The sequence below is a fragment of the Athene noctua genome, chromosome 1 (genome assembly GCF_965140245.1).
Source record: "Athene noctua chromosome 1, bAthNoc1.hap1.1, whole genome shotgun sequence".
NCBI classification, from domain to species: domain Eukaryota; kingdom Metazoa; phylum Chordata; class Aves; order Strigiformes; family Strigidae; genus Athene; species Athene noctua.
In genome coordinates, this window is record NC_134037.1 from 263633473 (window position 1) to 263659241 (window position 25769).

The 25769-nt window shown below is 48.2% G+C and overlaps 1 protein-coding gene across 1 annotated transcript in view; it reads right to left on the reverse strand.

Annotated features, from left to right (window-relative positions):
• Nucleotides 1–8121: 8121 nt before the first annotated feature.
• The window catches only part of POLD3 (DNA polymerase delta 3, accessory subunit), a 30375-nt gene continuing 12727 nt past the window's right edge, over nucleotides 8122–25769 (reverse strand). The window contains exons 6-12 of the mRNA XM_074919071.1: nucleotides 25437–25701; nucleotides 24017–24089; nucleotides 21260–21422; nucleotides 19848–19960; nucleotides 14166–14263; nucleotides 13241–13322; nucleotides 8122–9625 (exon numbers count right to left, since the gene is read on the reverse strand). Coding sequence (XP_074775172.1) covers nucleotides 9420–9625; nucleotides 13241–13322; nucleotides 14166–14263; nucleotides 19848–19960; nucleotides 21260–21422; nucleotides 24017–24089; nucleotides 25437–25701 — 1000 coding nt within the window. The 3' untranslated portion in view covers nucleotides 8122–9419. The remainder of the gene's footprint in view (nucleotides 9626–13240; nucleotides 13323–14165; nucleotides 14264–19847; nucleotides 19961–21259; nucleotides 21423–24016; nucleotides 24090–25436; nucleotides 25702–25769) is intronic.

Here is a 25769-nt window from a genome sequence, read left to right on the forward strand (position 1 = left end):
CCGTTTCATACAACGGGGGAATATAATAAAATTAAAGCTCATTAAGCACTTAGAGAAGGGTTTGCATTGAGGGGGTGTGGGCAGGGGGCTGGGGGCGGGCGGGCATCTCAATACTGGGCTATTTAGAAGGGAGAATTTAATAACAGGGGGGTTGGTTTTTATGGCAATAGATTTATTCCACCTGGGCTAAGAAATACATTCCACATCTGCCGAGCCGTGTAACCAGACTCTAATTAAAATCGTATGCCAAGCGAGGGCCTGGCTGTAAAACACAAAGCTGGCTTTTAGAGCGGCTGGGAACCGCGGCTCGCGCCGAGCCCCGGGCCCAGGGCCAGGCGGCCGCGGGGCGGCAGAGGCAGGCGGTGGTGGCCGGCAGGACGGGCACGGGGCTGGCGGGGAGGATTTGTGGCTGCTCGTTTTCCCCATGGCGGGGCAGGAGGGGTGCGTGGCCCTGGGGTGGGTGGTGTCTGTGTGTGTGTGTGTGCAGGGACCTTGGACAAGGTGACATCCGTGTGCATGTAGTGGCCCTGGGGACAAGGTGATGTCTGTGTGTAGGGAGTGACCATGGGGACAAGGTGACACCCATGTGTGTATGCAGAGACCTTGGGACAAGGTGACACTCATGGGCACGTAATGACTGTGGGGAGAAGGTGACAGCCATGTGGAGGGACACTGGGACAAGGTGACATCCATGTGTACGTCATGACCATGGGGACAAGGTGACATGCGTGTGCAGGGACAGTAGGACAAGGTGACATCCATGTGTACGTAGTGATCATGGGGACAAGATGGTGTCTGTGTGTAGGGAGTGACCATGGGGACAAGGTGACACCCATGGGCACGTAATGGCCACGGGGAGGTTACATCCATGTGCAGGGACACTGGGACAAGGTGACATCCATGTGTACTTAATGATCATGGGGACAAGACGGTGTCCGTGTGTAGGGAGTGACCATGGGGACAAGGTGGCACCCATGGGCACATAATGACTGTGGGGAGAAGGTGACATTCATGTGTACTTAATAACCGTGGGGACAAGGCGGTGTCTGTGTGTATAGGGAGTGACCATGGAGACAAGGTGACACCCATGGACACATGACTGTGAGGACAAGGTGATGTCCATGTGTAGGGAGTGACCATAGGGACAAGGTGATGACTGTGTGTGCAGGGACCCTGGGACAAGGTGACACCTGTGGGCACGTAATGACCATGGGGATGAGGTGACATCCATGTGCATGTAGTGACCATGGGGACAAGGTGACATCCATGTGCTGGGACCCTGGGACAAGGTGACATCCATGTGTGTGCCGGGATGCTGGGGGAAGGTGACGTGCTTGCGTGTGCACAGGAATCACGGGGACAGGTTGACATCATTGTGTGCCTGGTGACAGTGACACCCGTGCGTGCATGGTGACTGTGGGACGGGGCCGTGTCCATCTGTCCATGGTGGCCACAGAGACGGGGTGTGGTCCCTGCACGTGGGCACAGGGCGATGTCCACTCGCATGCAGTGACCGCGGGGACGGGGTGACATCTGCACCTACATGGTGACTGTGGGGACAGGGTGACAGCCACAATCTACCCATGGACATCACCCTGTCCCTGTGTCACTAGTGCACAGGCATCATCCCCTCCCACGGGCACATGCCTGTGCACTAGTGACACAGGACAGGGTGATGTCCATGGGTAAATTGTGACCCAGGGGACAAGGTGATGACTGTTTGTGTGTCACGATGGTGACACCCACACACAGGGTGGACCATGGGTCGGCTGATGGCCACGCACAAGAAACCCCACGGGGATGGGGGTGACATCCACACGCGTGTAACGCCAGGGGTGGTGTGACATCCCTTGTGTGACTGCAGTGACAACGTCGAGAGGGTGACATCCACGTCTCCATAGCACCCACGAGGACAGGGTGACATTCCCAGCCCATAACACCACGGGGAGGGGGTGACACCCCTGCAGCTGTAATGACCACGGGACGGGGTGATGCCCACGCAGTGCCGCGGGGACAGGGTGACACCCACGTCCATGCAGGCGCTGGCACCGCAGCGCCCGGGTGCGGGGGCTGAAAGGCTGCCCTGTGCGCGCCGCCACGGGACACCCGCGCTGTAATTTTACAGTCCCGCAAAGTCAAGCCTAATATTTACCGAACAAACAGCGGTTCTGTCTCGGGTTTAATAGTCCGGTCCTCCAGACAGCGGCAAAAAGCGCCAGTTCTGATGGAGAAACTAATGAGACCTTCGAAATAGTTTGTACGGGAGTAGTGAAGAGAAAAAAAAAAACAAAAAACCAAAAAAAACCCACCCAACGCACTTGATGCCAAGGAAAATACACTTACCTAGTAAAGCATGAGTAATAAGTGGCACTTTTTACAGTGTGAAGATATAACTTTTCATGAAAATACCAAATAAGGCTCCGTGCGAAAGGTGGACGGCCTTTCTATTGAGGTGGGGTTTTTTTTTTTTTTCCTCCCCCCTTTCTCTTTTTTTCCTTTCTTTTCCTTCGCAAGACGCACGTGTGTTTTCCCCAGCGCCCGTTTTGCAGGAGCCTGTTTACGGGGCCGGGCTCCCGGCACAGCCCGGCTCGGGTTCCTTCACCGTACGATGAAATGAGAAGGGAATGGAAAAACAGGAGCTGCTGTTCTGCGAGACTTTCTATTTTTAAAAGGTTAAAAATATCTATTTTCAGACACCAGCCCAGGAAGCGCTGGGGTGAAGCGACGCGGCGGGACGTGAGGAGTAAACAAGCGCCGGGACGTGCCGAGCGGCGCGGGAGCCACGGCTCCGAGGATGCTCGTGGGGATGGGGGACAGCGTGGGCCACCACGAGCCACGGACGTGGCCACAAGGAGACGGCGAGGTCGCTTGAAAGGGCCACAGGGCTCAGCACCAAGCCTGGGTGATGTTCGGCCCTGAGGACGGGTGCTCAGCACGCAGGGGGATGTTCTGCACCCAAGGGGGTGCCCAGCCCCGGGGAGGGTGCTCAGCCCTGAGGAAGGATCCTCAGCCCCGAGGGCCCCAGGGGGCTCAGTACCGAGGATGGGGGATGCTCAGCACCCGGCGTGCTGGGTTTGTGCGGCGGGATTTTGGTAGCAGGGAGAGGGCTACAGAAGCGGCCCCCGTGAAAAGCTTCTCGAAGCTCCCCCAGCTCCAAGTCAGATCCACCGGTGGCCAAGGCTGAGACAATTAGTGATGGTGGCCACACCCCTGCAATAATGAATTTAAGAGGGGAAAGCTGAGAGGGGTGGGGGGAAGTTTTTAAGACTGGGTAACATTTCCCACAGTCCCATTCTGTCTGTTAAGTGTCATTATCATTGGTGTTCTGAATTAAAGCGATGTTCTTTTCCTTCCCCTAAGTCTGTCTTTTGCCTGTGATGATTAATGGGTGAGTGACCCCCTCCCTGTCCCTATCACAGACTCCCAGAATCATCTCAGCTGGAAAAGCCCCTGCAGCTCCTCCAGCCCAACCATGACCCTCCCCCTGACCGTTCCCAACTCCCCCAGATCCCTCAGCGCTGGCTCAGCCCGACTCTTCAACCCCTCCAGGGATCCCGGGGACTCCCCCCTGCCCTGGGCAGCCCATTCCAACGCCCAACAGCCCCTTCTGCACAGAAATCCTTCCTCAGAGCCAGCCTGACCCTGCCCTGGGCAGCTTGAGGCCATTCCCTCGGGGCCTGGCGCTGGGGCCTTGGCTCCAGAGACTCATCCCCCCTCTCTGCCCCCTCCTGGCAGGGAGTTGCAGAGGGCCAGGAGGTCTCCCCTCAGCCTCCTCTGCTCCAGACTGAACCCCCCCAGTTCCCCCAGCCGCTCCCCAGCAGACCTGTGCTCCAGACCCTGCCCCAGCTCCGTTGCCCTTCTCTGGCCACGCTCGAGTCATTCAATGGCCTTTTTGGGGTGAGGGGCCCAAAACTGAACCCAGGAATCGAGGGGCGGCCTCCCCAGTGCCGAGCCCAGGGCTCAGATCCCTTCCCTGGCCCTGCTGGCCACGCCAGTGCTGACACAAGCCAGGATGCCGTTGCCCTCCTTGGCCCCCTGGGCACACTCTGGCTCATTCTCACCCCCCCAGCCCCTCTCTGACCGGCAGCTCTCCAGCCACTCCTCCCCAGGCCTGTAGCCCTGCTGGGGGTTGTTGTGGCCCAAGGGCAGCCCCCGGCATTTGCCCTCAGTGAAACTCCCCCAGTTGGGCTCAGCCCATGGCTCCAGCCTGGCCGGGTCTCTCTGCAGCCTCCCCACCCTCGAGCAGACCAACACTCCCACCCAACCGGGCGTCACCTGCAAACTGACCGAGGGTGCCCTCGATCCCCTCGTCCAGATCACCAATAACGATGTTAACCAGGAGCGGCCCCAGCACCCAGCCCTGGGGGACACCGCTCCTGACCGGCCGCCAGCTGGATTTAACTCCGCTCACCACAACTCCCTGGGCCCGGCCATCAGACAGTTTTTACCCAGCAAAGTGCATTTGCTGGGGTTGGTTGTTGCAGAAATTCAATACACCCCCCCTGCATCCCAAGAGAGCTGCAAGGGCAGCGGTCATCCTGCAGAGAAAGGGCCCACCTCAGAGAACGCCACATCAGGGCTTAAATATTACTGTCGTGCTTTTGCATGGCCACCAGTTTAATTTCCAGCCTTGCGGATGCTGGATGGGACCCCTTGCAGTCTCAGGGCCAAGCCCCAAAGCAGGACCAGCTTTGATGTGAGATCCAGCTCCAGAATTAGAGCAGAGGCTCAGGGCTCCCACAGCTGAGTTGCCCTGGTGTGCGGGTTGTTTGCCAAACTGGGAGTTTTTGGGATGCTCCAGGCACTGAACCCCCTCCTCCAAGCCCTACAGAAGATGAAGTTTAAGACGGGGAACCATTCTTAAAAAGATACCAAATAGTAATTAAGACATGTAGTTTGTGCACAGGTCCACATAGGACATGGGCTGAAAACATCAGATAAAGGCACCAGCAACGCTGGGAGAAGTTCTGCTGAAGCTCAGCAGCTGTGGTGTCTTGCAGCCAGTGGCCACAAGTGTGGGCAGAATCACCCATAACCTCCTTAAAATAGTCCAAGGCCGAGGAGGGGGGATGAACAGGACCTTGTCAAAAGCCAGCGTGGCCCATCTTGGTCCAGAGACAGCACCGACTCCTCTTCCCTGCCCTGGAGAGACACTTGGAGCCGAGACAAGGATTAAGAGAGTCTCTTAGGGGGGGGTTTCCAAAACACTTGGACTTCAGCCCCGTTGCCCTGCGTTCAACCCCGTCCTTCCACCCAGTCCCTGCCCAGCGCCCAAGCGGGACCAGCAGAACCATCTCCACCTTCTCAGAAGAAGCCACCAAAAAAAAAAAAGAAGAGCTGAAATAATCTGTCCCCAGGAGCAAGCCATAACCCTGAACTTCCCTCAGCCTTTACCCTGGGGAGAGTTGCCGGGTGGTGAAGTGGCAGCTCTCGGTGCCGGGATGGTTTTAGGTCTTTAAAAGCATCGTAAGCCCTAAGGGGCTGGAGAGGATGGTCCCTTGGGAGCGCTCCCTGAGCTCCCCCAGCACTTTTTTTTTTTTCCAAGGCTCAAAGGATTCAGCCGATTCAGCAGCAGTTTCCTCGGGCTGGGGGTGTTCTGGCCACGAGCAGCTTCACCTTTTGCTCTGACAGAGGATGGCTGAACCCCCCCAAAAAAGGGCCTGATTTCAGGAGAGCAGAAAAGACGCGGGGTCTTGTCGACCCCGTGCTACAGGCACAACCCCTTTTCCCTTCCGTGCCTTGGGAAAAAAAGAAACCCAAAACAAACCACAAAAACCCGAAGGGAGATAAAGCCAGCAGCATCGCAGCGCAGGGGGCTGCTTTGAACCACTGGCTTTAATGCTTTTAAAAATCCTTCCCCAGCCGCCGTCGAGCTTCCACAGGGAATTTGGTTGCAGTCGCTGTGCCCTGCTGCTACCGAAGCGGACCCCGACGTGGCGAGGGGGTGCCCTGCAAGCAGCCCAGCAGCACCCACAGCCCACGGGCACCCCGTTTCCCCACAGCCGGGGCGAAGCGAGGTGCTGACGCGCGGCCCTGGCAAGCGCCCGCTCTCCCCTCCGAGCCGCGTTTTGCTTCCTTATAAGGCCCTGCTGCTCCGCGCTCCCCTCTCCGGTATCCGCGGCCGAGCTGGCATCACCCCTTGGGAAAGCAAAACAATTCCCCATGCGCCCCCGGGACACCCTCCTCTGATCCTGTGAGCACCCACCAGCGATTCCTCCGAGCCCTCCTCTGGTTTTCTCTAATTAAAGCCTGGCCGACCCCAGAGCGGGAAACATGGAGGGGTTTTGTGGTTGGGATTTTTTTTTTTTTTTCCCCCCCCACCAGGCAGGCTCTTCCCGGCGGGTAGGTCCGGAGGGTTGTAAATCAGCTCAGCTGTCTCCTGATTTTTTTCACCCCCAGGAGAAGCGCTCCCAGGGCGCACACAGGTTCAGAGGCACCTTCTCCAACAAGAGCTCAGTGCATCAAGTTTCACCCCAGAGTAGCTGATGGTGCAACTTCTTCAGCTTCTCACCCCACTGGGAAAATGAGGATGAAGCTCCCTCCGTCTAAAAAAAGGCTTTCAGGGAGCCCAAGCAAAGAAACACTATAAAAACATGCGATTTTGCAGAATATTAAATGAACAAACATCCTTTCCCATGGTACTGTGAGGGTGTAAGTGCAGTTCGGAGGGAGATGCAGGGGGAAGAGGAGAGGAAATCCCTAGATCTCTTCTCCAGGATGAGATTTTGGACCCTGAGCACCGTCGATGACGGCGAGACAGGAGCTGTGCCCCTTGCTCTGAGCTGCCACCGTCTCCCAGACGTTTCACCCCCCGCCAGCCCGTGGGTGCCACCGGCCCCTGGCAGCAAGGGGGAACCTTCTCCCCTGGACGCGCAGCTCGGGGCTCCGGCCGCGTCCCTCGCTCCCACGCGGCGCCCGGGGACCCTCCGGCCTCACCACGGGGGCATCCAGGGACCTGAGGCCCCCCTGGGGCTGGCAGCCCATGCAGTGGAAGGAGCGGGGAGTATGAGATCACGATTTTTGGAAGTCTGAAGTTCGCCTATGTCCTACTTCTTCAGACATTAAGTCATTTTCCTGAGGAAGTCGCCTATGACGTTGATCTGGTTATAGAGGGAGTCGGGGTGGAGTGGCAAGCTCCAGCGAGACCACGGCAGAGGTGAGGTGCAAGAGCACTGGGACACCACGTCCCTGTCAACATCTGTCACACAAATAAGACTCAAAGGGTCAATTCAATACAGATCCTGATAGTTTGAGAAGTTCTCACCCACAGTTCAGATGCTCTAAAATGCTCAGTTTAATGCTTCCAGCCCTGGTTTCGATGGAAGAATTCTTTACCCACTTCCTCAGTGATATTCTTCCACGCAGTTAAATGTCACAGCAACCACTGGAAAGCAGGATGTAGCACATCCTGACAAAAGAAAAATCTGCATTTAATGGGTTTTGCTACTTATCATTACTATTCAAAATACACCCCCAGTTCTACCAAGAAAAACAGAAACACTACAGCAGTATTTTTTTTTTCTGAACAGTTAAATTTTTTTCATAGAAGTCAGAACAAGGTGGTTCATTCTTTGCCCCCGGAGCTCTGCTGCCCACCTCACTCCAACAAACCATGAGAGCACGAAGCCTTTTTCAGCTTGTGCAGCAGCAGGCTGTGTTTGGATGTCTGCAAGTACCGTACCAGTTCTGCCTTCCCTCAACCAGCCTCCCATTATTTTTCCTGTAGATCTCCAATTCAGAAAGTCCAGAGTTTAAGTTCTTAACACTTAGGAGGAGCTAAGTGGGGAGGGTGTGATGGGGTTAGCTGCGAACACCCCGACAGCAGCTGAACCCCCCCAGCTGGGACACATGCCTGCACACAAACCCAGACGTTGCTGGCTTGAAGTAGAACCTCTCCCATGGGCTGAGGGTGCAAAGCTGCCCAGGGCGACGTGACTTCCATCGAGTCAACTGCTGGTCACTATTAGGTGTGTGCTCAAATTTCTCGAGTCACCAACCTGATGTCCCGGTCAGAATGACCGTGTAAATACACCCAGTTGGCCTTTCACCACCACGGGTCGGAATAATTTCAGCTGGGTGCCTGACCTGAAGACATTTCTCCCTCAGTCACACTCCTCAGACTTTATCTTTCTGGCAACCACAGACACTTTATTAACCAACACATACCTACATATCCATATGTATTGGCCTAACACCACTCCGAAACAACCACTGATGACATCAGTTGCCCATTCGGGAGCCCTCACCAGGCCAAGCTTCAGAAATGCTCAGCACCCATCCTCTGGAAAATCTGGCCTTTTACATATATCTATCAAATTTAGCACCAGAAAACCAGAAGGCATCCAAAACGATGACTCATTTCTGATTAACGAGACTGCAGTGCTTTATTCATCTCCAATAACTGGTTCCTCAGGACCGTTTGCTGTGACACACTTCCTTCAGCAGGCAGATGACGAGATGTCCTAGAAAACAACTCTTCTGTTGTCTGGTTTGTGCCTGTAAAAAAGAATCCTTCAGGCAAACCAAAACCTACAAAACCAAAAAGTGGCGTGCAGTTCTTCACAGGCAGCAGGTACCTGACTGGCGTTATCAGAAGTGCCCTCTAATCACCCTTCCCTTTGACTCATTAACTTTCAAGGTTAAAGATACAGTTGCTTTCCCAATAACAGCGAAGCCTTCCCCTAATTACACTGGAGCCAATTGTGTGGGAAGCCTCAAAGATGTTTTTGCAAAGACAGAGCACCAACAGTGTCCCGGTCTATAATTAGGCATCTGAGCAATTTACAGAGGATATGTTCAAGGAAGAAAAGAGTAAGAGAATTTTATATGCACAGCTTTGTCCAAAAAGAGATTATGAAAGGCAGAGCAAAAAACTATTTACTAGTCTTAGGGGGAAAATTAAGTTCATTTCATTCAGTTAAAGCTGAAGCAGATGTTCAATATTTGTGTGTATGCCTGAAGACCTGCTACATTACAGCTTCTAACCAACATGAACATTTAAATCAATCTGGAGAGCTGGGGGTGTAAGAAGAGAGGGGAAAAAAAAAAAAAGCTATAAGTTGACTCCTAATTTAGTCCATCTACCACGCGTGGAACAGGCCTTCAACACTGAACAGGTGAATTAAAAAAATAAAATTTCACACGAATAGATTAACAGTCTCTCAAGAGTTCCTCTAGATTTTGCTTCTAGCTGCTGAATCCCATACTGCTCAGTAAAGCCGATTGAAATTATTGCAGTAACAAATAAAACTTTACTCTGATACAAAATCTAGTCCAGAGGGCTTACTTACACAGTAAGCAAGATATCTTACGTAACTGAAGATTGCATGTTGTTCTCCTCCAACGCAGCAGCTTTCAGAAAGCCACACAAAAAGAGCAATGCTTCCAAGCTGCCAAGAGGACCCGGAGAAAGACCCAGTTCATTTCTTCTGAAAAAACCCCATGATGGAGACCTGTTTGTTGGCTCTGTTGGCAATAGCTGCCCCTTTCTTCAGGTTCTTCCTTTCTTCCTTCGGTTCCTTCTTCATAGGCAGCACGGGCTGTTTGTGTGCAGCTGGTGGCTTGGACTTGGCAAAGTCATCCTCGCTATCTGTACAGGATTCGCTCTCGTAAACCTTCTCAGTCACTGGTTAAAAGAAAAGCAGAACAGATGATGATGGTTAAGCCTGTGTACCGAAGAGCAGAAACCTCCCCCCTGCCGCCTTCCCACCGCATTTCTGGAAACGAGCATTTTGGGTTCAACATGCCAGCTACAGGAATTAAGTCCATTGCTCAAGGTTATGCAGCACATCCAGATGACTGGACTGGCTCTCCCTACACTGAGTCAAACTTCCTTCCCTCTTTCTTAAGTGTAGGATGGCAGGTTAACGACTCGGGAGCTTTAATGTCATCCAGCTCTTTCAAACTGGCTTGGTGTCACCACACACACTCATTCGCAGGCCACATGCACGCCTGAAACAGCAGCAGCCCAGGGCTCCCCACGGGGAAGGAGCCCCAAGAGGCCAGTTCCCCCCCCAAGCCCATCCAGGCATTGCTCTTTTCTCTAAACAAGGCCCAACGGCGCTGAAGACCATCAGCTCATCTTGCAGAGGCTGACAAGCAGCTATCGGAAAGCGATGAATCTGAGATCAGAATCTGCAGTTTAGCATTAGACGATGGAACATCTATTTTACAGTTAAAACCCACCACTCAGAAATCAGACTTGGTCCGATTTCCACAGGGGTCAAAGCAGTCTGACTGTCCTGAAATCCAGGCAAGACAACCCCAGGCTTCCCTCACCAGCACTACACATAGCAGACAGCTGGGGAAGAGCTAAGCAAGCGTAACACATCTCAGAGATAAAGAGCACAAAACCTCGGGGGCAGCTTCTTCCTACACAGGTGGGCAAGCAGGGCAAATCTAAAGAAATCCCTTAAAAAAAACCAACCCCAAACAACCAAACCCGTGACTGAAATCAAGGACTATGACTGAATGGGATTGCCAGCTCACTGCTGTCAGCGTCCAGTGATGGAAAGCTAAGGGATATAAAACAACGCTCACGGAAATTAAACTGGAGTCAGCTCCACTGATGTAAGCCATCATTAGATACTAGTAAATGTTGTTGTATCAGCTTTCCCAGCAGTGTTCTGGTATTCTTCTAGTAAGCCATTTTTCTTTAGCAACTGTATTCTTTTAAACAGATGTCCTAACTTCCCTTCTTCTGGGAAATTGGCTTTCCCTTGTATTAATGCATCAAATTAAATAAGGTTTTTCTACGTAACCAGAGACTGGGAAGAGGAATGGTATGAAACCCTGCTCTGCCGTGCTAGCGGATGCTCAAGCAGGGACTGTAAACCCAAGCTAACCTCCCCTCGGAGGCAACTGGCTTTTCAGGGAGCAGCTTTCACAGACCACTGGCCATTTACTGAGCCTTCAAAAGTCATCATGTTGTCACCCCTGTCAGTAATTTTTGGAAACTCCAAAAGCGTGCTCTTAGTCCCCTCCTGCTGCAAGATAACACAGCTTAGATCAACTTTCTTTTACAGAGAATCTCAGCTGAATTTAAAAATTCTGCATTTGTGGCAACTAACAGATAGTTACTGATGCACAGCCCACAGCCAGACTTGTTAGATCACAGTAACGCAAATTATGTGAGCTCTAACTTAAACCAGTGCTATAAGACAAATTTACCTACAACATACACATAATATATATTCTAATATACAAGTCTATATGCTCCCTTTCATGATTTAGAAAGTGCAAGGTAGAAATGCACTAGCTTAAACCTCAGTAATTCCCCTTTGCTATAGACTAAGAGCAGGCCCTCGATTGAGTCCCAGTCGATGCGTGGTAACATGCCTTACACTTAACTCCACAGATACTTTAATTGCTCAATTTCCCTCAGGGCTAATCCCTAAATTAGTTTTGCTTTTTGACACCAATTCCTTGCTATTGCAGCTATTGTGAAAATAATCACTTAAAAATCATGCAAAAATTCAAAGTACAGCCTAATCCTAATGTTAGGATCTAACGGCTCTTAAAACCTAAACCAACAACAACAAAAAATTGAAGACAGTAGGGAGAGGGGGGAAAAAGCCCCTATGTTTCAAAGAATAAACAATATATATTAGCCTGGGAGATTTGCAAGTTATGTAGCCTTCAAATGATGAGGCCTGTGCATGGAAAAGGTGGGGAAGGGAGAAACTGGACAGTAACCAGACAGCAAGTTCTGCACAAGAGACTGGTGGGTTTTTAGCAGCATCTCCTCCCTACCTCTCCTCAACATCCCAGCTCCATCCCTCCCTCCTTCCTAGAGGATCTGTCTCCCAAAGGCACAGCAAGGGCTTGCATTTCCCTTTTCATAAAATGATTGTGGATATGAACTGTAAAGCCAAAGCTCTGGATTTCACAAGAGACTATTAAATCCCCTGGGGGTGGGGAGAAGAGAAAGGCAAGGCAATGTTCCCAGCCTTGGTACGCTTGGAAGAGGCTGAGCACAACGAGAAGAGCACTCTTTGCTGGAAGCTGAACCCAGAAGAGTCATTCCTGTGAGCTCTGGATGCAGCCCTTGTTCAACTCAACTCCCCAGCTAATGCTTTTTTGTTCCATTTTCCTTCCAAGTGTTTTAATGGTTCTATCTGGGATGGGAGAGCAAAAAACACCCCATAACACAACAAGCCAAAGCAGTCAATAACTTTGTGCAAGTCCAATTCTTTGACAATAATCCAGTACTTAAGATTTCAGTTACTAGCATAGCCAGTTGCTAAGTGCTAGCTTTGTATTTCTTTAAAGGAGACACACAAAGTTAATAGGAAACATAAGATACAACTATACAGTCAGGTGCAAACAGACACAAGCTGACTCGCATCCAGGCAGCTCCAAATCTGGGCCAAGCTTGTGCACAACGACAAACCTGTACAACAGCAAGAGATCTTCTCCTAGAACTGGCTGAGCTCCCTTGACATCTACTCACATCAGCGAGGCTGGAGAATGTTAAGCATCCCATACAATTGAGCTGACAACAATGCTACAGAAAACACATTCCACCCTCATAAATTTTTAGAGCCTTTAAAAAAAAAAAAAAAAAAGATTCTGAACTCCTACAGCTCTACTTCAATGTCATGACACAGAGGAGGAAACGAATACAGTGGTGTTACACAGCTTTCTCCAGGTCACAGTAGGAAGCAGTGTCCAGTCAGGCTGGAATCCAAAACCTCTGGCCATCAGTACTTCTGTAAAGACTCTCTTCCCTCCTGAAAGCAGAGCCATCCTTACCAGAAACAGAAACCCCAATTTATTCCTTATTTATTTGGGATATTTCAAGTTTATATTAACATCTGATCAAGGTCTGGATTTATCCTCCAAAAGAAAAACCAAAACCCAAACCAAACACCTCAAACCAACAAACAACTCATCCCCGCCAGAATTTATCCCCAAACCTAGACCTCTCTCTGTATCATCTTTAAAAGCTTCTATCTTTGGAGAAGAGATCAAATGAAGGAGGTGCTGGTGCTGGCAGGAGGGAAGGGAGAAGAACTGAAAGAGAATCTGTGAATAATCAAAAAAGAATATGGATTTAGCTACAGCTGCATGAGTCCCTACCCAGGCCTTCACCAAAAGGACGGATACCTCAATCTGGGAGCATGAGGTTGAAGGGGAATAAAATGATTTTTGTGAACCTCTTTCAAAGCCTGGGAGAGGCTGCCCTGTAAAAAACTTTGACACATCTTCAATAAAGTTAGTTCCACTGAGGGGGTCTTACCCATGCAGCCTTCTTCTTCGTCAATAAACATTTTGGATTTCAGCACGCGCTTCCGTTTCCTCTTCCTCCCTCCAGCTGAAACCTGAAGGACATCGCAGTGTTGTGAGAAATCAAGAGTCAAGGCCCCGTGCACATACACAGGTCAGAAAAGCATCAGTCCCAGGAGTGAACTCTAGTCTCTCTAAGGAAGCTGAGCACGATTTGATAACTAATCCTGGCCCTTACCAGGATATCTTAGTCTCATTTTTGCTAATGCCACAATTCTCCTCATCCTACCAGGATAAATTGCAGAGAAACAAAATACAACTTAAATGAGACAGCAAGCTTCCCCGACTGTCAGCACGGGCGACGCATTCCTCTCCTGGGGCACGCGACATTTTGGAATGGCTTTAGTTATGTGAGAAGGTAGCACGGGGGTCGTCTCATCTGAAGAATGAGGAAATAACGAGGTGAGCAAGACATCAGAACCCGTGCTGCAAGAAACAGCTGCACTTTCTGTAAAACTACGTGTGTTTTCTCAGCTCAGAGGTTAACTTCTTGCCAGTCGCAGCCCACCTCCCTTACGCAGCAGCTTCCCTGAGACAAGGTTGAATACCAAGAGTCTCTGGTTTCATTTCTGGCCCTGCCCTGACTCCTGAGGCCAAGATTCAGAGGGAAGAGTATTCAAATACAAGTCAATTCATAGAACCATTAGGAGGGAAAAAGAGAAGAAAACAGAAAACTGGGCGACATCAGCAGAAAAGCTGGTGTTTAAATAATAATCTAGAAAATGAATGAGTGAGGAACGTGGTGGATTCTTTCATGAAGAATGACGTGATGGACTTGACAGGCAAACAGGACCTCTCCCTTAGCATCTGAAAAGTGGTTGGGCAATCCCCATCGAGTCAGATAAAACCAGAAATCAGTCACCCTGATATGCTCTTACCTCCGTGGATGCAGGCTCCAGTTCAGTTTTCAGAGCAGGTACAGGAGGCGGAGATGGAGCTTTCTCTTCCTCAGGTGTGGGAGATGGCAGGACATCAACTAAGAAGATGAAGATCTTGATAGCACACGGGTCTAATGCCCCCTTGAAGCTACCCTTTGGCCTCAAATGATTTAATTTAACTCTGAGCAATTAATTGCAACCTGTGTTTAGATCAAGGTTCACAAGTTCTCACTCACATTTGTTTAATTCAAGCCAGGACAAATCATCTGAAGCAGTCAGCTTCTGGCCAGATGGCTCACCCTGGGCTATGTGCTGCAGTTCCCAAAGGAAGGAGGGTGGGAGAGGATGGGAGAAGTGTATCTGAGATTTTTGGTAAGCCAAAAATAAGTTCCATCAAATGAAACTGTCAAAATAGGCACAGAAACTGGCATGTTTTAGCCATATATTTCACTTGTTTATTAAAAAGGACTATCATTTGTTTAGAAATTAGAAAGAATCAGGGTTTAAGCCTACATATTCCCAAATCTGATCTTAGTTTCTCTCCCTCTCCCCCACTGGTAAAACAGTCATTGCTTCACAGGCGGTGCCACGCATCCCAAACAATCCATGCTATTAGCTCGGGACTACCTTAATCCAAGAATTAAGTGCAATATACTATTACTCATCCTAAAAGACCGTTAACGGACACCTTAACCTTTCATTTGAAAAACAAAACCACCAAAGCACCCCAAAAACTAAGCCCGTTCTCTTATTTGCCATCATCTATGCTCTCCTCTGGGTGCAAGGACAGAGAGATTGGAATCCTTTCCAAGCCAAAACTGACTGAAATAGTCAAGGCCAGCTTCACAGATTTGTACAGAGCCAAATCAGCTCTGGAGCCTCTACCAGCAAATGTCAAACAGGGCTTTAGCAAGCCTAGCAGGGCTTATAGACAGGGGAAAAGCCAGGGTCACTCTTCCGTGGGGCTGGCAGGAGGACAGAGCCGTGCTGGTGAAGAAAAATCAATGCAGGGCAAGAGGGGAAGGAGCAGCACCTTGCACCATGCAGCACACACCGTGACTAATTTAAATGGCTTTAAGGAATCCTCTCCAAATCCAAGCGAGAAATGCTGCCATGCAAGTCCTCAAATGTGGGGGAGAGCTAGGAATGTGGGGGAAGAAACTCCTCATCTGACCTATTGCTTAATAATAACAACGATGCCGCTGGACGGGAGGACAGAGTGCCTGCTTGGCTTCTCCCCCCAGCTCTGCTGGCTGTAGCACCGCATTCATCCCGTCGTTGTAACACGAATTCTGGATCTGTAGCTGTCCCAACCGATTAGGTCAGTGTTAAGAGTTATGACTGTGCCAGGCACACGGCCAACTGACCTTCATAGGTTAAGAAGGGCTCAAGTGAAACAGTGGTTGGCTGCCAAGGCTAAATAATAAATTACATTCTTCAAACAAGGACTCAGACTTCTAACTACTTCAGTAAGCGAGGCACAGAAATGCAAACAGAATGGGATAACATGACTCGGTATTTCACCTTGCTCCAAAGAGCTGGGTCTGGCAGCTGTGCAAAGATAAAACCAAACAACGGATCTGCTCTAAGGTGCTAACTGCTGGGGCAGCCAGGACCGCGGCCGAGGAGCTGCGGGGAACTCAAAATTCTCAATATTTATCACAGTCTCACAGCAACTGCAGGCTGAAGCGCCCATATACTGCACAGCACCAAACCTGCTTCACAGGCTACCCAGGCTGGCCACATCAATTTAAAAATATTTTTAAGAGAGCATAGGCCTAAAGAGGGTTGAAAAGCAGCCTGGTGAAAAACTGCTGCCTCTGCCGTGCTTGAGCAGAGGGTGCTGAAAGTATTTTCAGCATGTCATCTCCACTGTGCTTGCCTGGGGGAAATTTCGGCTTTTTTTTCAGCCTCCTTCAAACAAGTTCCCCCAGCTTTTGGCAGGCAGAAGGCACCTTCTCCCCACGTCAGAGTGTTTGGGACTACCATCAAGCTGCGTCTCTATTACTTTATTATCCTCTTCTAGCCAACACAGCCCTCTGACATGTGATAACTCCTGAGTCAACCTCTAGCTGCTGCCCACAGTTTACTCAACAGCAACAGCTGCATGAAATGGATACAAGTTGGGCAATTGGATGTACCAAAGATGTAAATCCTGGCTTTGTTCAGTTTGCTCTGACCCTGCCTGGAAAAACTGTGAGAAGCTTTAGTGCTTCTGCTGCGGCTCTCCGAAACCGATAGAGTTTGTAGGTTACAGTGCCACTGAAATCACCCTCCAAAGTGGCTGTAAAACACTTGTCAACACTGCGAAATGCTGCCTGTGTTGGTATAGCTGAAGCTGCCAAAACCTCCTGTCCTCTGTGGACACACTTGTGTAGTTTATTCTGGCACTGGAAGCAAAACAACCTGCAGTGACTAAGGCACCCTCATACCAATATAACTTTTTAATGAAAAATCATTTAAATGGAGAGGATTGTGCCTTATGCCCTCTCTGTATTTTCAATTTGGTACAATGTGCTGACACTCGTGTAAGAAGAGCTTATTTTGGGCTAGTTTCAGTACATTAAGAGCAGACCAATATAGAACAACACAGAATACTTGCCCTGACATAAAAGCACCCATACAGCGCTTCGCATCAGCTGTACGGACCCGGTTTCAAACCCACAAAATGTTGCTAAGCCTGCCTAAAGAAGAAGGGGTAGGGGTTTTACCAGCAGTTGCACAGGTGGAGCCCTGTCTGAATGCCATTTAACCGCAGCCACAAGCCTCCCCTTTGATCCACAGGAAAGGTTAGCACCCCTGCCTGAGGCCGTGTCTCCTAAATTCGCTTGGAGCGGAGGTCAGCAGGGCAGGTTAGCATAAGCAGCAGCTCGACTGTTAGCTTTCGAAACCCGCTCTGGTGGGGCAGCTTCCCATCTTGCATATTTAAAACTTACCCCTCGATCATCTGCGGGTGAATGATGCAGGTGACAGATGAACCGTGCCCTGTCTGGCAGCGATTTGCAAACGCTGGGCAGCATGTGGCACCTTCCTCCCTGCTCCCGTGGGGACAGAGTGTGGAACAATGTCCCTCCAAGCCTCCTTTTCCTCAGTGCTGCTCCTTAAAATTGCCCCCACTGTCTGGAGAAACCTGCTTCCAACCTTTCCAAGGGTAAATGCTCTCAAAGTCCAGCTACTGTACATTTTTTTTAGAATTATTTGTCGTCTTATACTTGAATACAGAATGTAATAGGGCCTATAATACCAGTTTGGATTCAGTAGGAATATGTCAAAGAATTCAAATCAATCTTCTTTCATCTGGTTGGATTTAGAGGGGCAAGCAGCACAATTAAATGGCTGAACACAGGCCTCATCAGGGCAGTTTAGATAGCCATTAGCTTAAAAAGGAAGAAGAGAGAAACTCTCTCAATTCTCATTTTTCCCTTTTTGAAAGAGGGAATAGTACTAAGCTGATCGGAGTAATATACAAATTTGTATACACAAGCTATAATTTGCATAAATTTACAATTCTAATACACAACACAAAGATGATACATAACGAACACAGAGGACTATGACGCAGGAGGAGCAACAGCGGTGACAAGAATGGAAAGTCAAACTTTCTACCTGCGTTGCCAGTAGATTACAAAGGGGTAAAAAAAACCCCCCAACCCTCCACAGATGAGTGGTTAGGTAGTCTTACTTACATTATTTTTAATGTCTAAAGCTACTAAGAATGAGGTTAACAAGGCAACTGGGCTCCCAACCTGAGCAGAGGACCAGACCCACGATTTCCAATTGCAAATCCAGTTCACTCACGCTTAAGAGTGCTACTGAAATAAGGCACAAAAAAACTGATCAGACCTACTGTGTGCACTGAGGTAGGAGCATACACACAGCCTCTAGACCCCGCCTTGGAATACGTAAAAACAGAAGGCACCACAAAGGTGTTAATTATTCAACACATGCTGAGGTAACAGAGGTATTCAACAAGAGACCAGAGCTCTAATATTCAAAACCAAAAGTGGATACGCAGCAAACAGGAGCTTGCAGTACTCTCTGTAAAAAGTGCTCCTCAATTTGTGACAGTCTTATGGCACTGCTCTTAGTCTCAGGAGATTAAAAGAGCAGAAATAGATAAGAAAACATTGTGTAGTCACCTCTCGGCTCGCTGCGTGCTCAGCACGGTGCCATGAGCACGGGAGGCTGCAGGTCCCCACCTCGCAGCAGCACGAGAAAGAACCAACAAGCCTTTGTGTTCCAAAGAGCAGCTTCTCCATGCACCTGAAACACGGGGCTCCTTTTGGCCTGCTCCCACTAGCTGAGAAGGGATGAGCTGAGAGATTCCAGCCCAGCAAGGAGCAGCACTTCAAGCAGCTAAACGGGCTGATTCCAACCTTCCCTCTTCAGAGCTGAACACCACAGCTTGTCAGTAGGCTGAGCGATGAGTAAGTGGAAAGACCAGATAATAGCTTACATTTAAAGAAATAAATACCAGAGAGTGTGGGCATATATATATATTATTTTTTTTTAATGGCCAAACAAGGAGCTGCACACAGGAATGTGATGAAATTAAGGCTGATCATGAAGAACAGCTTCCCGGGAGATTTATCATCCCATGGAATAGTCTGAGTAGAAGTGATGGATGCCTGATGACAGAGATCACTTGAATTTATGCTGGGCAGAAAAGGAACCATGAAAATAAGCCCAAGGTGGCATGAAGAGTGCTAAAATATTCAAGAGTATTCACCCCTCTAACTTGTCTTACAGATTCTCCTAATTCCATGGTTGTTTCTCACGTCCTAGCCACAGTAAATGAGCAAACAGCTTCAGCTCTCCTGCTGGAGTCCACCTCCTCGCTAATACAACCTATCTGCTGTTTCACCTTTTTTTACTGGAGCCATACACCAAACTGGTGGTTTCAATTATTTGTCCATAATGATCCCCAAATTCTTTTCCTGATCAGCTTGTTGGATGACTGTTTCATTTCGCACATACTCCCTAGCTCAATCCCAACTTATTTTCCAGTTATCTATATTGAACGGCATTTGTCACCTCAATTATCCAAATTCTTTGGAATCTGGCCCTGCTGTTCTTCATTATAAGCCCGAATCTTGTGACGTTCTGGGCACCCTGCTCCTATCAAAGCCAACAGCCACCGAGGAGACGCAGAGTCGCATCGGATATGGCTCAACTGTTTTGCCTCCAGTTTCTCTATTATCTTTTTTTTTTTTTTTTTTTTTTTTTGGAAGTCTTGCTTCCAATGCTGTCTTCCAAACCATTTCTATAAACAGACAGAATAAAGATACTAAAAATGACCCTGGGAGGGGGGAGGTCACTTTGTGAGTGTTTACTCACCAAATAAACTGGTTATGACCAGTCCTACAATTCTGGAAGGCGCGATATCTTTCACAAGAGATTTGAGAACCTCCTCTCCCCACGTCAGTGTGACTGGCAGCACACTTGGTGAGGAGACAGCCAGATCTGAGCTAAGCTAAAACAAAGACTGAATGACTGAGGCATCTCAACTGTATGCCCAAGTGCTTGCAGCACAAGATAAACAGAAAGTTCAAGCTACAGCCATTTGCACGGTCTTTAGTCCTCTAAACTATTCCCTCAATCGTTGACCAACAGCCTGGGATAGTAATATTGTCGAAATCAGGCCCCTGACCTACATGCCTGGTTGTTTACACATCTTTTTACCTTCCTCATCACTGCTGTCAGACTGAGGTTGTTTGATTCGCTTTCTCTTTTTCTTTAGATTTTCAGGATCTCTTTCTTCCTCGTTATCAGACTTGTCCACCCTCTTTGTTTTACTGCCACAAAAAGAAAAGAAAAAAAGGAATGAACATGTGCTATCCCTTGTGCATGCATGAAAGCATCAGGCAGGTTTAGATAAGCACATTTCTACTGCTAGCAAGGGAATCCAATACCTCTGTCCCTCTTAAAAACATGAGCATCACATACGCTGAAGTATACTCACCTATATAATCAGGCATAGATGCACAAGGATTTTCAAGCCTCTCATCCTTACCCATATACAGTTCTCCAAAACAAGGAGGATTTCTTCAGCCCCTCTGCAGTTCAGCATTTTGCTCACCTAGCTTGGCCACAGCAACCTGGCAAGAGGGCGTTTCTGATCTTGTCTCTATAGCTCAGGCTCCCAAACACTAATGTCCCCAACAGCATCGCTCAGAAGCTCTTTTGACAGACTGCTTGCCACTAACTGACTATGAGGTAGTGTCTCAGAATCCTGGAGCCATTTTTAAAGACTACTGGAAAAATAAAATAGCTTCTTTCTTTTTAATGTTGGCGAGACGTGTCAGACTAACAAGCCTGGAGGCTAAAGGCCCACGTATCCTCCTAGAGCTGGTACAGCCCAAGTGGCCTTCCCAACACCACACTGCCAACAGGCAGTTTCCAGGCCCTTGGCTTGTTGAACAAGACTATCAATAAGAAGACCAGTTAGCACTAACTGCGATGGTGGGCTGGCCGGCGTGCTTACCTCGTTAGTTAGAAATGGATTGAGACCACCAATTAATTACTCATAGGCCACCAGAGAGCCATCAGACTGTAATGATTTTTTGTCTCTGTCAGTTTGGGTTGGATTAAACACAAAGGGCTGAACTCGAAATTTACTTGGAGTCTCAGCCCAAAGTAAACCAGCGCATTGAAAGCAGCAGTACATGAGCTATGCAAATCAACAAGCAGAACTTTGTGTGCTTGGAAGCTGTGTACATATAAGCTTGGGAATATACCACCTTCCCCACAGTACAGGTGCTCCTGCCAGCCCCCACAGATCGCCTGTGGGGTCTATACTAAGTCTGCTCACAGCGTGAGGTTGTCTCATGAAAAGCCACCCCCTCCCACCAGAGACTACCTGGACCATGTCCCTTCCCCTTTGCAATGGCACAAATGGCCCTGAGGCATCTACAGCACTAAATGGAAAAGAAATCTTAGGAAAGAGTTCTAAAGAGAGATAATTTTAGCCAGGTTTAATGCAATTTAGTAGCTGGAAACAGGAGGTGAGCCAGCATTGTATGACCAGCCAGCTCCATGCAGGCCATCAACAAGCAGGTTAACAGATTACAGGGACCCTGAACGGCATGGCCCACCTTTTTTTGTCTTTTTGTTGAATTTTAGCAGACTCTGTTTTCTTCCCAGGTTTCTCTGCTACAGTATTAGGGGATGACTCTGGTTCTGCTACAGGAACTGAAGGCTTGACTACTTCTTTTTCCTCCTTCGGCTGCTCAGGCACAGAGTTGACTTTGAGTTTATCTGTAAATAAACCATTAAAAAAAGAACAAAAACCAGGCAATTCAGTATGATCTATAAATAAACCATTAAAAGAGAACAAAACCTGGGCATTCCTTATGAACAACAACTTACAAAAGAGCTGGCTAAACAAAACACTGCACCAAGAATACTGAAAACACTACAGATGATAAATAAAAGCGTTAAAGGGTTAGACTGACCAAGCTGCGTTGTACATGAAGAAATGGCACCTTTAAATTTCTACCTGATGTACCAGTTTGGTTCTGTTCCTGATGGCACAGCCCAAGCATGCTGCAAGCTGAGTGTGCTGCAAGGGTTTCTGCAGAAACTCTGCAGAAGAGGGCTAGGAGGCAGCGGCTGAAGCCCTTACAGTCAGGGCCCAAGGCACTGCAGAAGGGTTGGGAGCCCCTCTTCTAGGAAGCCCCCTTGGCCTAACACCACATCCATCATTACAGTTAGTTTATCCCTTCTAAATTAAGAGTTTTAGTCAAGCACAACAGTGCCCAGAAACAGGAGAATCAGGACTGATGACAAGCAGTGAAAGGTGTGCAGTCCCCATCCTGCATAACATCAGAGCCCATGATCAGCATTTTCAGTAATATAGGGGCTTCTCACCCCACCCCATCGTGATCAAGAACCAGCCTCTTCTGCCCACACTGCACCACATACAAGGACAATTCTGCTTCAAAAGGTTTAATCTAGTACCAAAGAAGGGATAGGAGGTGGGACAGCAAAATAATATTTATCAGCCTGACAGGTGGTGCTGTTAGCACCTAGTTACCATCTGCAAGCTTCATTCAGCAGCTTTACACACACCCCCTCAGAAACCTGTATCACCGACCCCTCAGAAACCTGTATCACCGACCCCTCAGAAACCTGTATCACCGACCCCTCAGAAACCTGTATCACCGACCCCTCAGAAACCTGTATCACCGACCCCTCAGAAACCTGTATCACCGACCCCTCAGAAACCTGTATCACCGACCCCTCAGAAACCTGTATCACCCCAAGCACAAGATGCACAAGCGAAGAAAAAAAAAATACACAACAATGAGATGACCTCCATTGTCAATACGAACAGAGACTGCCAGGAGGGCTCAGACTTCATGCCAACACCTTCCTGACACTGCTCGGAGCACAGGCTGGCTGCTTCGCTGTGCAAGGGAAAACATCTCACCCGTAAGAACCTGAGCGACAGCTCTCTTATTTATGAGCAATAGCAGAAAGCCGAAGGACCCAATTATTGTTAACTCAGGACTTTCTGGCAATGGTGAAATCTTTGAAGCCAGGAAAGACATACAACGTGTAGGGAATAAATCTTACTCCTGGAATGGCCCTATCTCTTCTATACATATAATCATTTCCAGTTCTGCTCGGTTTGCTCCTTCTCTGCGGCCACCTCACTACTTTCCTCGAAGTGCTCCCTGACAGGACTCAGCAGGGAAGTGAACCCCACTGGAAATAGTGGAAATGCATCTACAAAGCTTTCCCCATCACCACTGGGTTACCTTTAACATGCAATTTCCATTTCTTGGGTTTTCAGCACACAAACTTTGGTCTAGGGCTCTTCTCAGATCTTAAGAATTTACTTATAGGTAGTAACTGTACTTAGGCTTGTGAGATTTAGGCTTAAAGTGTCCTCAGCTCCCTCAGCCTCACAAAAACAGGAACTCAGAGATGCCCAACAGTACTGTGCCTTGTGTGTTGAGTGCTGGAACTGTACCCTGCAAGCTCTGACAGATGTCTGTTAGAAAGCAAACTCTGCTATTTACTCTCTCCCAGTAACTCTTCTTTGAATCCTCTTGGACTCGTTATTATAAGGGCATCTTTGAAGAAAGTCCTGCAGTCCTCTCCCAATGTCTATTTAAAAGCTGCAGCGTATTTTCTTTAGACTTAGATAATTTAGGTCCGAAGGGACCTCCAGAGGCCACCTAGTCCAAACCCCTGCTCAAAGAGGAAGGCCACCCCTCATTTTTATCCTCCAGTTATTAGCTCTTCAGTAATTAACCCTAAATCTATCTATAGACCCTTCAGTGATTTGTGATGAAAAGCAAGCATCATTAACACACCCTGCGTAACAGGTTTTGGCAAATGTTTTACCAATAGCTAATCTTCCAGCCAGAAGTACTCACTTTAAATCAGATTTCTTCTGCACTAAAAATCCTTCCTGGGTTAGTCTGCACGAATATGTCATTTTAATTGATCTCCATCCAGCAAGCTTTTTGTCTGAAAAATTCCACTTACAACTTTTAATTTTTGCCTTAAGAGCTGCATACAAAACCATTAACCCCTCTGAGTCCAAAACAGTGGAAGAACAGTATGGAAAACTATAAGAAAAGATAAGACATAGAGAAAACATAAGAAGTTTGATGGGGTGGGAAGGAAGAGTTCTGCTCCTTTCTGTTTATGCCTCCCATCACAACTTATTTATTGTTAACTCAGGACAAGATGCCTGCTACTTAGCTTAAAAAAAAAAAAGAGAGAGAGGTTTCCAGTATCCCTCAGGATTTTTTTTTTTTTTTTTTTTTTAAACTACAGCAGGCTGGTCCCTGACCACAATAGTTTCTGAAAACAGATGCATGTTCTAAATCACTTACTCATGGCAGCTTTTCCAAAGAAGTTGTTCATTATGTTGCCCTTTGGTGGTGGTTTGCTGCTCACTGCAGACACCTAGAAGCAAACAGAGGAGTGACCACAGGAATTATTCATGCAACAAAGCCCTCAAAATGCACAGTACTGCTTCTGGACACGCAAACGAAATTTATATCATTTGTTGACTAGTCAGAATCTTTGATTTGAGTATCTGTTTAAAAGAATTGGAAGATATTAGATATTACATGCATTAAAGAGTCGAGAGTAGAGTTACTTACGACTTCTTAGCTAGGCCTTCAAATCTAACTTGGGTCACGTTCCCATCTGATGGCTGAGTTGGGTCAGTTCCCAGTAAAGAACTATTATTTTTGCAAACTATCAGTGCCTCAATTCACAGCAACCGACAGAGGAAAGAACACAGATTGGCCAAACCATGAAGACTTTATCCAACTACTCTGGCACGTACGCTGCTCTGCTGAGCCGTTTGCAAAAAATATCACTGGTCTATTCCATTAATATAGCCACCACCAAAGTGAAGAATCACACACAGGCCAAAAAACCCACCTAAGGATGCTTGGCCTCCTAATCCCCTTCATTTTCATGAAAAAAAAAAAAAAAAAAAAAAAAAAAAAGGGCAAGTAGACACTAAAGTTCCCAAAAAATTCAGACATTCATATTTCACCAGTTCTAAATTCACTATAAAAAAAAAAAAAAATCAGAAAAATGAACCAAAATATACTCAGCTGGTATAAAAAAAAGCCAAACCATACGCAGGTAACATTACCTTTTTAACACCCATTTACTGGCCACATTGCTTTAATAACAATTATACTAATTAAAATTAAAACGTAACCCTATCCTGGAAAAACCAGCAGTTGAGAAGATAAACAATTTAGTCTTGCACAGGTCAGGCTCTGAAACTTCCCTCACAGGCCAAGTTTAAACACCTTGCTACTTTTAAGACCTGGACTTCTCACATTTCACTTATTGCTCAAAACAAATCCTTTTAAGCACAATGGAGAGAGCAAATCCTCAACTGGTGTATATATTGGCCTAACTGAAGACAACGGAACAATTGTCTCCATAACGCAGCTATGCTGGTTTATATTTGCTGGAGATTCAGCTCAAGGAAAACGGCGAAGCGTCGCAGTTGTGGCAAACAGACTTTTGTGGATAGATCGAGTGCAGCACAGTATATTTTTGCCCGAGATGACTGGCAGAAGGCACGTCTGTACTACGCAGTGAAATACTTACAGAACAGCGACAGAGCATGCGCAGTGGACAGCAAGTTTAGCCCTAGAAGCAGGGGCTGAGGCTGTGCTACGCCTCGTTATGGTTATTTAGGTTGAGCAAGAGCGAAGCTAGAGAAGTGGTTTGTTAAAGCTGTTAACCCAGAGGGCTGCCAAAGGGTCTGAGGTAACTTACACCTGGGGCCTCCTTCGCCTCGGCTTTAGTTTCTTTATTTGTGTCCTGGGGTTTGGAAGCTGCTTTGGCTGCAAACATTCCCATGATCCCTTTGGGCTGCTGCGAGGTCTGCTTAGCGGTTGATGGGCCGTGGCCGTTGACCACGGGTACGGTGACACCGTTGGTGTCACTCGGTGTCTGGGAACCATCCTGCACCGACGTCCGCGCTTGGGAAACTTCGGCCGGCGTCCTGGGGACCGCAGCGGCGCACTGAATGGCACTAAACCTGGGTGATGGAGTGAAAAATTTAATTAGCCTTTTAAACTTCTTATTTTTCACCTTGGTTTCCTGCCT